The sequence below is a fragment of the Nasonia vitripennis genome, chromosome 3 (genome assembly GCF_009193385.2).
Source record: "Nasonia vitripennis strain AsymCx chromosome 3, Nvit_psr_1.1, whole genome shotgun sequence".
Taxonomy (NCBI): domain Eukaryota; kingdom Metazoa; phylum Arthropoda; class Insecta; order Hymenoptera; family Pteromalidae; genus Nasonia; species Nasonia vitripennis.
In genome coordinates, this window is record NC_045759.1 from 17,583,344 (window position 1) to 17,597,098 (window position 13,755).

Genomic DNA, 13,755 nt, shown 5'->3' on the forward strand with positions numbered 1-13,755 from the left:
GCCGGTGGGATTGTTTAGCTCTCGCTGGGGTCAACTCGAACGTCGATTTTTTTAAAAGAAAATTTTCTGTGTCTGGGCATTGGAAGCGTTTTTCTTTGTCCTGATGGCCTGATGCATTTGGAATCAAATTAGAGTAGACGTTTCAAAAATCGTAAGTAAACATTTGCGTACATATACTTCACACTCTACGTTATGTCAATGATTGTACGGCAACTCAAGTATCAATCTATCGCAGCGTTTGCGCAACTATGCATAATAGCAGGCCTAAACCCGATCCCGTTTGAAAAGCGTCTCTCGGATTCTGTGGCTGGTCCGCAGATGTGCGCTCGAGTGAGCAGCCTCGGCCGCGACAATGAGCCGCGCGCGGAAAGAAGGAAATTCATCAGGGCGCCAACCCTCGCGCCCCGGGGGGTCAGCATTTAGCCGATTGCGAAGCGGAGAGTAGACACCGAACTGCTGCTGCTGCTGCTTGGCTTCTGCAGTCGCTGACTTATTTGATTGGATATTATATTGTTTTATGAGATTAGAAAAATTAACTTGTGTTATATGGAATATTTTTCAATGTAAAAAGTTGCTCGAATCATTAATTACACCATTCAGTCAGACCGAAAACAGAGTAATCCGATCCCACAAAGGAGTGCATAAGCTCGCGCCCCATACAATAGATCTCTCACTTACATAACGAGATGCGTTTGGGGTGGATCGAAGGTCTCGTGCGATGGCGATAGATATGGCCGTTTTATTACGCTTTTATTGTGCGGCCTGTCGCACGACGCGGTGGCGCAAAGTTAATTGACTGGCTGCGATCTATGATCTTTTACGAGAGAGGGATGATGTCTTTATTCGACTCGACGCCGAATGCTATATAGTCAGAGTTTATTTATCATCGATGAATCTGGAAGCGCTGCGCGCTGCGGCTTGCGCCATTAGGATATTGTATTCAAAATATAGGGGAGCTGGCTATTTTGGTTTTTCGGGTAATCGGCGTACTTTATGATGGCAGAAGGTTGCTCGCGTGATTCGATTATTTTCTAGAGTGATCTCTAATTAAATTATATCCTTTATTTTTCGGCTACGAGAAAAATAATAATATTTAAATATTTTGCAGTAATTCTAGTCAGATATAACTCATAACTGTCGGCGTAAATGACTACTTATAATAAACCCTCGATTGTTTCAGTCTTCCCACGAAAAAAATCGTTCCCTCAAGAGTTGATCAACGCACGTGCCGTTCTCTCACACATGTATATATGACGCATCTCTCGGGATTTTCACAATAAGCTGCACGAAAAATCTGCCGAACAATCCTTTCCTGTGTCTACTCGCGTTTCTCTCTCGCTATACCATTTTTTGGAAAAGCCGCTTGCGATCAATGACTCTTATGCATACACTTATACATTCTCAGTTTCAGCGACGGACGCGCGAACAGGGAACGTCAGAGTAGTCGTGTGAGCTTGAGACGGATCTCTGACAGCGAGTATCGGTTACTTCTGAGTAGCGTCAACGGGTCCGTTGTAGTTTTTTCCTCGGATAGTTTTTTCCAGAGTCGAACGACGGGCTGCGCTGCGAGATCCTTCGCTTTTTCTCCCGGTCTCTGAGGAACGATTGAGACTTTTTTGTCGAAGAATTGATCCATACAACTTTATTTATCATTTGACGTCTTGGCTTCGATTTTTAAATGGTGAAATAATCTGTGTTTTTTTTAATTCAAAAAGGTTTTTAATAATTCTAAAACACCAGAAACCACGTTACAATTACTATGTTTTTACCGAATAATATAAGTGTATCAATGAAATATTATATTCTGTTCTATGAACCTACAAGTATGACGCACGACGTCTGAGAAATCATCATTACAAGATCGAAACGCTCTCGTGCGGGACAGTATAAGATTGAATAAATTACGTCACTTATATACTAAACACGCGAACTTATTCAATAAGGAACACAATGATTTCGACTACGTAATGACATAGTAGATATTGTTCACTAGCCTCGCTCTATGTTATAATATGTCTAAAACTATTTAGTACTGCCAAAGTTCTACACATGCACTGGAGCATTTCAAGCACTACTGACTCTAACAAATATTTAGTCTCTTATCTCTTCCTACTAGAAAATTTATAAAAGCTACCCCTACAGCCCTAAGTGTTGGTCGAATTGATAAAATGCATTTCTTATATTCTAACTTGATATGACATGATATAATTCGTCGGTCCTTACGAATAGTAGTACGGTTCAGATTTGTCGCGCAAAGACTAGTACATTGCAGATCTTTCCCACATGAAAAAATCCAATTGTTTTGGAGATAAACAAATAGTTATTTTGAAAAAACCTTTTGAAAAATTTCGAAATTTAAAAAATTTTTATTGAAAACTTTAATTGGAAAAAAAATAATATTAAATCTCATAACAACTTTTTAAATTTAAAAAAAATGTTTGGCAACTTTAAAAGTATTGCAATTCTATTAGTTTTAACCAAAATAACTATTTGTTTTTCTCCAAAACAATTAGATTTTTTCATGTGGGAAAGATCTGAAATGTACTAGTCTTCGTAGCAAATCTGAACCGTACTATTCTTCGTAGGGACCGACGATATAATATAATATCTAATAAAAAATTAATACTTTCGTTCCTGCGATTACTTAATTCTCTTCATAGTCGTTCATTTAGTTATGCAAATTTTTTTAAAACATTTTTCAAGATAATTTTTTCGATACACAACAAAATGTACATTATCAACGCTTATGCGCGTACGCATACGTTAAAAACAAAACTTGAATTCGCTCACGACGTTCGGTAAAGTTGATCCCTACTATCATGCGATGATAAAACTTCTCTTGTATCGTTAATTTACTTATACACATCTTTTTAAACCGTGCATATACCCTGTCGATATAGATTCCCGTGGTTTTTTTAAATTTTAAAAATCGTTCAACTGATCCAATAAACAATTATATTTTTTTTCGATTTGCGTTTATCTCTGTAATCAGAGTGGTGGATCATATCGTTAAGTAAAGCTTGGCTCAAATGACACAAACATACACACACTTACTGCGCACATACACAACCATTAATCTTTCCAGCCACTCTCTAATAACTACGAATAATACTATGAAAGAACAACCGTGCAAAAACTGTACAAAAAAAAATATATATATATATATATAGAATGAAATTAAAACAACAACCGACTCGTCTTATCCACCCTATCCGACTGCGGTGTATCTGCGATCGTTACTCTGTCCCACATCCCTCGTCTCAAGAATTTTCCTCGACGTCGCACTCTCCACATCGACGTTGTAAACGCAGCACGACTCATCCTTCCCGATAGCGAAGACGCTGTCGACGCTACTCGTTTTTGAGTTACCGCCGATGTCGTCGGTGGATCGGTAGATACCCGCTCCAGAATCCGTCGAGCCGAAGATATGTTCGGCGCTGGGTTTCGTCGCCAGTCTCTCCTTCGAGGCTCGAGGCGTTAGAAGTTGCCGCACCAGGATCATGAAGGGCATTTCGAAGCAGCAGTTCAGACACAGAGATATCAGCATCGTCAGGCAGAGATTACCGAAGAAAGTGTGCAGAGCACCGTAGGTCGTCAGACTGCTTGAGGTACGGGCGCTGCCGACGTTGTACAGCAGGATTATGTAGTGGCTCAGGTAGGCGCTGTAGGTGAGCTTCGACAACGGAACCCACACGTTCCAGGAGAGGAAGGCGTTCACCGGGCCTGGAAAGAAACGCATTTTTTATAGAGAGAACATTTCCAATGCCACGTAGGAGGAAAATTTATTTTTATTATTTCTTTGTTCGATTGCAATGGCTCGTTTATTGAGAATTGTCGTCGAGATGAGAGGCAGGAAAAATGTTAAAGTCGTTAAATATCGTTTAGCTCGGATTATCCAATAGCGGCAATGACATATCTTTTGTCCATTCGATCAAGTCAATCGACAGAACTGAAGTCATCTGATCCTCGATGTACATGTCGATTAACTTTCAATGTGACTCGTCTATTTATATTTGACACGATGCTACGAGGATCAATTCAATGAACAATAAAAAACGTTTAATAATCCATTTGAAGAATGAAGCTAAATAAGTTTGCCTTGTCATGACTACATTGTCGTCTCCTGTGTCTTAACGGTTGCCTACATTTCGGCACTATAACGATATCTTCATAAGTTCAGTTCGTACTGACCTGCGTATCCGTTAACACACGCAAAGATGATCCACGAAACGGCTAAGGAGAAGGCATGTCTGTGAAATCCTGCATAGAAACTTGCTTCTAGCTGACTGTAATGATGATCGCTGAAATACATTCCTCTCGGACCGAAAATTGCAGACATCCCAGCGGTCGCTGCTATCAACCATCCGCACAGTACGTAGGCCTAGTTACAAACGATCATACTCTATTATAACGCATTCAAAATCTTACAAAACTAATTCAATTTTAGGCTATATTCATACCGAAGCTATTCTCGTTTTGTATCCCTTCGTCTTGAAAAGTATGTAACCGAGCGCCAGCCCCATTAGATATGGTCCTGCTCTTGTGTACACTCTCGTGTAGATTTGCAAGTACACGTTCGTCACGTCTTTCAAACTGAAAAGTAGATACTGTTTAATATGCGAAGGTACTTTTAAAACACACGCTTAATGACGTTATTCTGTATGCGACGTACTTTTTGTAATAAAGCATCGTTCCTGTTAGATGAAGAGCGTAAGTTATGCAGAAAGGTATCAAAATGGTTATCAGTATCGCGACGATAATCACTGTCCAGAAGATTGCGCCTCTGTTGAACTTGATCATTGGGTAAAGGAAGATTGGAGAGATCCAAAGCAGTTGCATGTCAACCGACAGGTACCAACTTTGGGACATACACTGCAAGAAGTCAATATTGATGCTTTAATTTCAAGACACACACACATACACACACACACACACATACATACATATATATATATATATATATATATATATATATATATATATGTGGTTGACTATAATGTGAGGGTAGAAGATTGTTGTTCCTTACGATGTTGGAGATGTTGACGTAATTGTTGATATAAAGAAGATTCGTCCACCAGTTGGCCCGACAATCCAGTTTGCTATTGTGGACCCAAACGTTCCATTTCAATCCGGAACCCAACTTCTCGAACAAAGTCGCGTAGAATCCAACTACAATAGCATAGGCTGGCGTCAATCTGCGCATCGAAAGATTTGACATAAATACGCTATTCCAAGTAGTTCATTATAAAATCTATTTTTCCACGCACCTGAAATAGCGATTAAGATAGAGATTTACGACGTTGAGGGATGGATTTACGTCTTTGCTACTCTTGACTAAGGTCGTGTAGGCCAGTAAAATGCCACTGAGAAGGAAAAAAGTGTCAGTGACGATGTTGCCGTTCAAGACCAGCAGCGAAGTCCAATCCTCGTGGAGCTGCAAATAAGCATTAATCGTAATATATGCAATAAAATTGCTAGATAATGCAGCTTCGAATAATTGAATTCGCACGCATATAAGCAGGCTTACAAGCGAGCACTTAGCTCTCTTTGATAGCATTGCGTATAGGCCTTGCATAATCCTATACGTAAATTGTTCGTTTGAAGAAAATTGCGAGATTTTGAATTTTCGAAGCTATTCTATTGTCCGGTACTTTTTACACTGATTCGTAAAAATGTTTGCTTACGATCGATATTTTTATGAAAATTTGTATGTAATAGTAGTTAAAACGAACACCCGACGTATACTTAGAGCACGTGATGGTAAGTAGACTATGCGAGACTATCTGAAGTCGATGATGAAAAATTGTAAATGATATAAGTTAATGGTACAGATGTTTAAACGTAAAAAATTTAGGTCTCAGTTATTACTAAATCAAATTTGTAAATTTACTTCAAAATATTTAATTTAAAGGGACAGATATACACGACTGATTTCGCATGATTGAGTTTTGAATTTTCCAATGATCAACGATCAACCTTCCAACTTCAAAAAATCCATCAGTATATCAGAATAAATTGTTATTTCCACACACCAGAGAGATAGGCTGCTTATTTATAAACTTGTTTTTAAAGCTCGCCTACACTGTATCATAGTCAGCCAAGCTTTCAATATTTCTAAACAACCGCCGCGCCGGCAAGAGTTACCTTGCACTACTGCGAGTTGTACTTGATCCTTGCACTTTAAAAGCATTAAACAATCGATCAAGGCCTCGTCCATATCTGCTATAATACTCAATCGCAAATCCGTCCAATGCCGCGGATGATATATATTGTATCTTTTTAAATCTCTTTTCCCCACACTGCAATACACTCATCTCTCGCTGTACGATCGTTATTGATCTCTCTCGCGCGCGTCAATGAAAACAATAGCCTTCGCGGCAGATGCGTCGCGCATTGTGTATTAAAACGGAATATAAAAGCACGTGTCGATGCACTGTGCGTGGAACGTGATCGGGCTTGCATGCGCCCGTCATTGACCTAATTTCAATGGTCGCGCGCTCTTTTCGCGAAAATAGCAAACATCGCGCAGACAAGCACCTCCCGCGAATAAACTTCAGTCCGCATCAGGGAAGATGATCGTTATAGGCTTTCCGTGCCGACTTCGATCGATATTCTACGCTTGATTCTCTGGCATCCGAGCCGCGGGTAAAAGCGATTAAAACTTTTGCGCACCTCGATTCTGCAACTCTAATTTGTCGCCGATGAAATTTCATGAGCTTTAAATATTAACGAGAGTCATCGTAACAGTAGAACTCGCAGATCCGATCGACAGTCAACTGCGTGTCTTTTCTTTTTGCGCGTGCTGCTGTACGTTTTTTTTTTTTTTAGAGGTATAATGTACCTTGGGAATCTGACTTCGATCCATCTTGACGCCGACCACTTCCAGATAGAACGTGTGTCCGTAGATGATCCAACAGATGCTGAGATAACGCAGGCCATCGAGACAGCCAATCGTGTCTCCAGGTCTGCTGGTGCTCAGCAAACGTTTGCCATTCGAGTAGAGCGAGAACGACGTCAGCAGGCTGGACTTGGTGTCTGCCAAAAGAATCGCGTTAGTTATTAGTATTATATAAGAAGAGGAGAAAAACGCGCGAATGCATATTTGCGTCAAACGAGAATCGCTACATCGAGCCGTAACGTAATTGATGTATAGAGATCAGACTTAAAAATACAAGACATTTTCTCTCACTTGCGGCCGATGCAAATCGATCGCTCGATTCTCAAATTTTCTCGGAAGCGCGAGATCCGTTATGCATACCTTTGCGCTTCAATTCCTCAGCTCGGCGTTTCGTATGAAGATCGTAAGCGGTACTGGCTATGATTATCGCCGAAAATACCAGCATTATCGCACTGTGGAGCGTAAGTACAGGGTTATAAGTATCCTCAGGTTTTTTCATACGCTGTAATAAAACTCATTGTAAAATAAAAAAAATCTCACATGTAGGACCAGTCAGCCATGTCGAATCCACTGCCGCTCGTGGCTACGGTGTGGCAAGAGTTGGCGTTGACGTTCACCGCGAAATCCAGCCGACCGTCCACCTTGAGAGGATCGAGAGCAAGTTCAAGGGCTTCCGATATCTCCGAGTAATTGCAGGTCGACGGCACGCACCACATCCACTCGTAATCGACGGAGTAGTCCGGTATGGTTTTCAGATCCTGATGTGCAGAAGCGAAATCAGTTAACACTCTATGTTTGATTCGACATACTCGACTCTTATAACGAGCTTTTTTTTACCGAAGCTTTAGCGACTTGAAGAAGCAGATCCTTCATGTCCAGCTCCAGCGAGGTTTTCGGCCCCTTCAAAATCTCGAACTGCACCGAGGCGCTGCAAGCTTGCGCCACGAAATCCTGTCCGGTCTTTATCTTCAGGCACTCGTCGTAGTTGCCCAGTTGCTGAATGTTTCCGGTTATCACGCCGGGAGGGATCTTCGCGGACGCGTCGTACACTAAAAAAGGACACCGATATGAGCTATGGCGTTAGGAGATTAGCCAGGGTATTGAAAATCGTTATCTTGTTTTTGCGCATGGAAGCACGATACCGATGATGCATTACACAGTCGTAAATTAAATTTCGATGCTTTATAGTAATCGCGCGCGGCATGTTTTTTTTGAAACGAGTCTATATAGTCGGGGGGATAACGAAGCTTGTGTAATCGATGATAATTTCTGGGTGAATCAATTGCGCGGCTCAATATCAGATCGCGCGGACGAAACGATGATGATTTAACCAGTCAAGTCTAGCGGCTCGCATATGTAAAGTAATAAATATATACAGTGCAATTTGCCAAGTAAATCATTATGGACTTCATCTCGAGCGCCAGAGAGAGAGAGAGAGAGAGAGAGAGAGAGAGAGAGAGAGAGAGAGAGGGGGGGGGGGAGAGGGGGGAGAGAAAGGCCTTGACACGACGATTACGATTATCTTTATTACCTCATTCGTATACAGCTATTAGTCATATGGTGTGTGTGTATATAGTGGTTAATTTAGATTACAAATTAATAAAAACAGGAATAAACATCGCGCCGGCTTCCATAAATAGTTTTGGATCGATCGTTACGTAAGGACGCGCGTGTTCTAGACGATAATTCCGTTCGAGCTGACAAAGTCCATCAATCCGAGTTGCGTACAAAACAGTCGTTGCGCTGTAAGTATATAGGTACGCACACACACACTCATAAGAGCGCGTCCGCGAGGCATGATCGCGGAGCGGGTGTAATGAACTCTCCGGTTCGCGAAAAGAAAGTTACGCACGAGAGATAGATCAAGAAACTGTAAGAGAGTGCAGTTCAGAAATCGGTGTCGACTTGTGAAATCATCGCCTTTGTTTATCAACATACGAGGAAGCGCGTCATTCGCGCGCGCGAACGAGCGAGCGGCTATTCGTTATACGCGAGTATTATCATCGGAGCAACGTAACGCGCGAGACGAAGCTGCTGCACTTAAGCTCGCGGGAAAATTCGCGGCATGCGCTATGGATAAATTATTATCTGCGCGCACGAAATGGTGCGTGTGCGGACGGAGGCTGGTTTCAGCTCGAGAGCGAGCACAATGAGATGTGCGTATCTGCGCGCTTGAAGAGCCATTCAAAACTATGGTATACATATATAGTAGCTGAATTTATGTTATTTATGACGATATGTCAATCGATACGTCAGAAGTTGTCTCTTGCTAGTGCGAGACCAACCACAGCTCGAGAGTTGAGCAGCAAAACATGTTTGTAGATTTTCAGTGTACTTAGTGTATACAGTAAACTTTCGCGTCAGTAGGTTAATGGGCCCGATCGGTATATTTAAATAATTATCAGTTTAAGGTTGACGTCGTGCCAATGACTCCCCGGCAATAATTTTCCACAAACGTCAAGTTTTGAAAGAGTATAAGAAGAAAGCCCGATTACGTTACGCGCTTTCTAGTATAACGGCGTAGTAGATAAAGGGAAGATCTTATGGTGCGCGTAATGCGTATCAGTCGAGGAAGCATTCGGCGCGCGTGATGCAACATTGTAATGCTGAATCGATGAATGGAATCGTGCAACAGGAAAACTCGTAAGTAGGCGTCTTTTTGGTATTATTCCGAATCGCGTAACTATCGGCGAGATTTGCTCTGCGTCTATTGAGACATGTGTTGTTACAACTGAGCTTTCAAGTAGTACGCATTGCATATATCTATAAATTCAAGCAATAGAAATCTGCGCTTTAAAAAGACGGACAACTACGTAGTAAAACTGAAGTAACTGTCCATGTAGATGAGAAAAAGGAGTAATGATCTTTCGTATCGATAAAGCTCTGAAGTAAAAGTATACTCAGTCAATAACGAGCGCGACATTCATAGATGGAGAAAAATGACGCTAGTAAAACAGCGCCTGTAGCAGAGCTTGCGCGCGTGCGCGCCTTCCGAGGGGAATCCCCAGATTAAAGAACGCGCGTACATACCATACAGCTCTCTCGGATCGTCGTTTTCATAACTCCCGCGCAGAATATGCACTGAAAGCGCAAGGACGGTCATTGCTCCTTACTGACCCACTTTCTATATTTTCGCGGCAGACTATACTACGTATATTCTTAATCCTTGATGGGATGCATTTTTTTTAATGGTTCTGAGAATACTTTGCAGCTTGCAATATGTTAGTCGACAGTTCACAAATCTCTCTTATTCTTGTTCTATGATATCTCGTTAATTATGCACAATTATAAATATAATAATTACAGAGAACTATTAAGTTTCAACAAATCAATATATTTTTTATATTATAACCATGGGCGCATATATAAGTTGAATTGTTAATAATAAACTCCTGATTATGATAAATTCTATATTATTGAAATATTAAAAAAGATTTTCGGGATATTGTTTATTGTTTGATTCTAGAAAAGCCTGCAAGGTTCTGACAAAGTTCAGCGATCTTACGTAATTTGGTGGCGTATTAGCCGTAATGTCTGGAGATATACCCGGGAAAACATATACGTTCTCTGATAACTACTGATAAAGCAACGCATTGTCGTTATTACACTTTTCAACATTTTACGCTGATATCATGAATAACACCTACTAAATTGTGCTTTTAATCAACATTAATTTATAACAGACACTATCTATCTGGTAAAAAAAATAAGTTATATTTTGACGCAAATTTCAGAATATTGCAGTTCGATAACCGAATAAATATGAGGTCAACTTTTACAAAAATTTTGACAGATTCAAGATAAAATGTTATCGACAGCTAAATTTTAGCTAAACATATAGTATGGCATTCCTTACATCTATATAAGAGATGAACGTTTTGTTATTATCAAATCTGCAAAACAATTTTATATTTAGTATCTATGATCATAGTTAATTCTAAAGTTTGTAAGTATTATCAATCATAAATGTTCTCATCATTTCAGCCGACAATTTATTTTCGTGAAAAGTGTTTATAAATTAGTTTATTTCATAAAAATGATCTATATCATTGTAATGGTTGATTAAAAGATAATCGATAATACTGGCAGTCGTAGATAAAGGAGATAGCTCGTGATTCTGCCAGAAAAGATTGACGCGGAAAAATCAATGTGAAGTACTGGTTGCGCATCAGACTCTATACTTGAAATACGTTAATGTCAATGGGAAGTCGTTGATCGAAGTAATAGCTGACATCTCAGGGTCGGTGCGTTGGGTGAGATCGTCGTACATTATATGGAATGCGAAGTTCGAAACGGTGAGTAATTGCCCTTGACTTTGAAAAATTAAGTGCAGAAAAAGTAAACCAAGTGACTCACCACGCACTATTATATTCCGTAAATAATTTTCTTCCGCTAAGCATATCTATGGAGATCTTTCTGGTGCGGTTAATTCATTGTTTTCGTGATTGAAGAATCATTTTTATCCGATTAAAAAACTGACTTTCAAGTCATACAGATATTTTTTCACGTGTGTTTAAATAAAACGTACTACACTATCGTTATTTTTCTCAATTTTTGATACACCGAGTATAATTTGTTGTACTGAATAATTAGTACTTGACATCGACGTTCGAGCAGAAGTCGTTTTAGCATAGTTTCAAGCTGGATGCAAAATTTTGTATTGCAAGATCGATTACAGTGGAATAGTCCATGTCTGGTCAGACCTGAATAATATTGAATAAAATTCGTGTCGTTGATTGCACGCGCATTTCTGATTCTATAAGTATATGCTAATTTAAAGAGAATCCTGGCGATTATATACAAAATTTCCGCGATTTAATTTTGAAAATAATAAAAGTTATCAAGAATGTCATTGTCAAAGTAAAAGATTTGATCCGGTCATCAAACTTGCTGGTGAATATACGGTAAAAAATTATTGTAATCAGTGGCGATAAACAATCAAATGCAAATTTTAGTAATAATCGATAAATTGTACATTCCGCGCCTATTTTAAGATTCGCGTAGAAATTTTGAGTGTTTACGTAGTTTGATAAAAAAGCGAAAAAGTAGTTTTTAAGAACATTCACGCGTGTATAAAAAGTTTTAAAGGCGAAGGCCGAAAAAAGTATAAATCAAATTTACAACCGAGCAAAAAAGATATTTTTAAATTATTTAAAAATTAAGGAAAAACAAGTTTATATTTGTTAAAGTGCATCGATCCATATGTTAAAGATATTATCAATCAAGATTGACCTTTGGCGGGTTTTATAACTAGATGCACAAAAAAATCAACAGAGATAAACAAATTCTTTCTTTGCCTTTGAATGCAAGCGCGTATCTAAGGATTTCCATATGCTTTTGTATATTATATAAAATCTTCATAAACATAATAGGATAACAATCAAAGTAAAATCTCGACACTTGATACTCGCTCAACAAATGAAAATCGTATTTATTCTGAGTAAAGACCGCGAGTGCACGTGAAAAGGTGTGAAATTTCAAGCTGATTTTTTAACACGATTACAACTGTCGGATACGAGTCGAGTGTCGAGTTTGATCAATGATCTTTATTTTGGCAGAACTGTTTATACACACCGCGCGCAGGCGACCGACGAGGTCTCGAAGCGTTAAGACAAGCGTGCAAATATAAATCGCTTTGCCTAGATAAGGGTCATCGGTAAAAATACCGTGCAATGTCCGTTAGCGTCGGAAAAATTGTCTGAATAAATTAGATCGTGATGATCATTGAACCCGTCCGCTTATTTTTGCCCGAAGCTCTTTCTCTCTCTCTCTCTCTCTCTCTCTCTCTCTCTCTCTCTCTCTCTCTCTCTCTCTCTCTCTCTCTCTCTCTCTTTCTGTTACGATGATTGCAAATCGATACCCACGCGGAGAGGAAAAAGTATAGTTATAGCGCCAAGCCCGAAAAACAAAACGCTTTTGGATTGGCCTTTACCCCCATCGCTCAAACTCTACGGCTATATGGTCTCTCGCCAGCGGCGATAGGTGGCGCGTAGGCACGTTCTTACTTCCCGCATGAAAATCAGTGCGTAGAAGCTTTAACTGCCTATAACGTTACTTCCCATCCTTATATCCTATACAAGTAAAGTTGCAAACTCGTACGCACTTTGAAGGGCCCACGGATTGTACTTGCGCAGCTCGGCGAAGTAGATCTTGCTGTCCCTTATGCACTCGTCGGACGCTCCCTCGGTAGGCGCGAAGGGCCTCGCCAGAAGCTCCAAAAGCTTAGCCTCCGGCCGTGGGCTCACCGAGGATGCTTCCACCAGAGCCAGCAGGCCCATGATCGTCACCAGCCGAGCCGTTGTCGCTCGAAGCCTCGCAGTATTCATCGTCTTCTTAGGCCGAAACTTCAAGTTCACACTGCATCGATGCTCCTCGCGCGGGCTGTTTGCCTCGAGGAATGAGCCGCGCGCTGCTGTTGCGGAGAGGATATAAGCACCGCGCGATTAAAGAGACGCCGGCCCGCTCGCGCGCGCGCGCGCGCCAATAGATCACGTTTGTGGAGCACGTGTCCGGCGTCGTCGATATCCCAACGAGTGATCGACGCAGACTGCCGGCGAACAATTGCTCGTTCCTTTATATACATCGCGACTCGCTGCGCTCCGGCCGCCGGCGCGCGGGCTACACTGTGATTTCATATTGGAGATGGGGGCATCATCAGAGCGAGCGGACACGATGAAAAACGAGTAGCGCCGGCCGCGCGACTTCAGATGTCGATCGCGACAAACGAATTCTGCGCACTTTCATGGAGTCTGCCTGCGCGCGGATGTCGCCGAGTTTCTCGCTGCTTCACGCGGACTTTCGTGCGTTTCGATTCGGGGATGCATGATAATTTTATTGTTTTAATCGAGTCGCGATTT

General features: G+C 40.8%; 1 protein-coding gene across 1 annotated transcript; it reads right to left on the reverse strand.

The window, feature by feature from the left end:
* Positions 1–1,696: 1,696 nt before the first annotated feature.
* On the reverse strand, positions 1,697–13,455 carry LOC100122209 (nose resistant to fluoxetine protein 6-like). Its single transcript, XM_001605761.6, has 11 exons — positions 13,002–13,455; positions 7,736–7,947; positions 7,439–7,656; positions 7,259–7,350; positions 6,842–7,035; positions 5,268–5,434; positions 5,027–5,195; positions 4,673–4,872; positions 4,461–4,593; positions 4,192–4,381; positions 1,697–3,723 (listed from the first exon to the last, which is right to left on the reverse strand). The coding sequence occupies exons 1-11, from the start codon at positions 13,222–13,224 to the stop codon at positions 3,209–3,211; spliced, it is 2,313 nt and encodes a 770-aa protein (XP_001605811.2). The 5' UTR covers positions 13,225–13,455; the 3' UTR covers positions 1,697–3,208.
* Between the last annotated feature and the right edge of the window lie 300 nt (positions 13,456–13,755).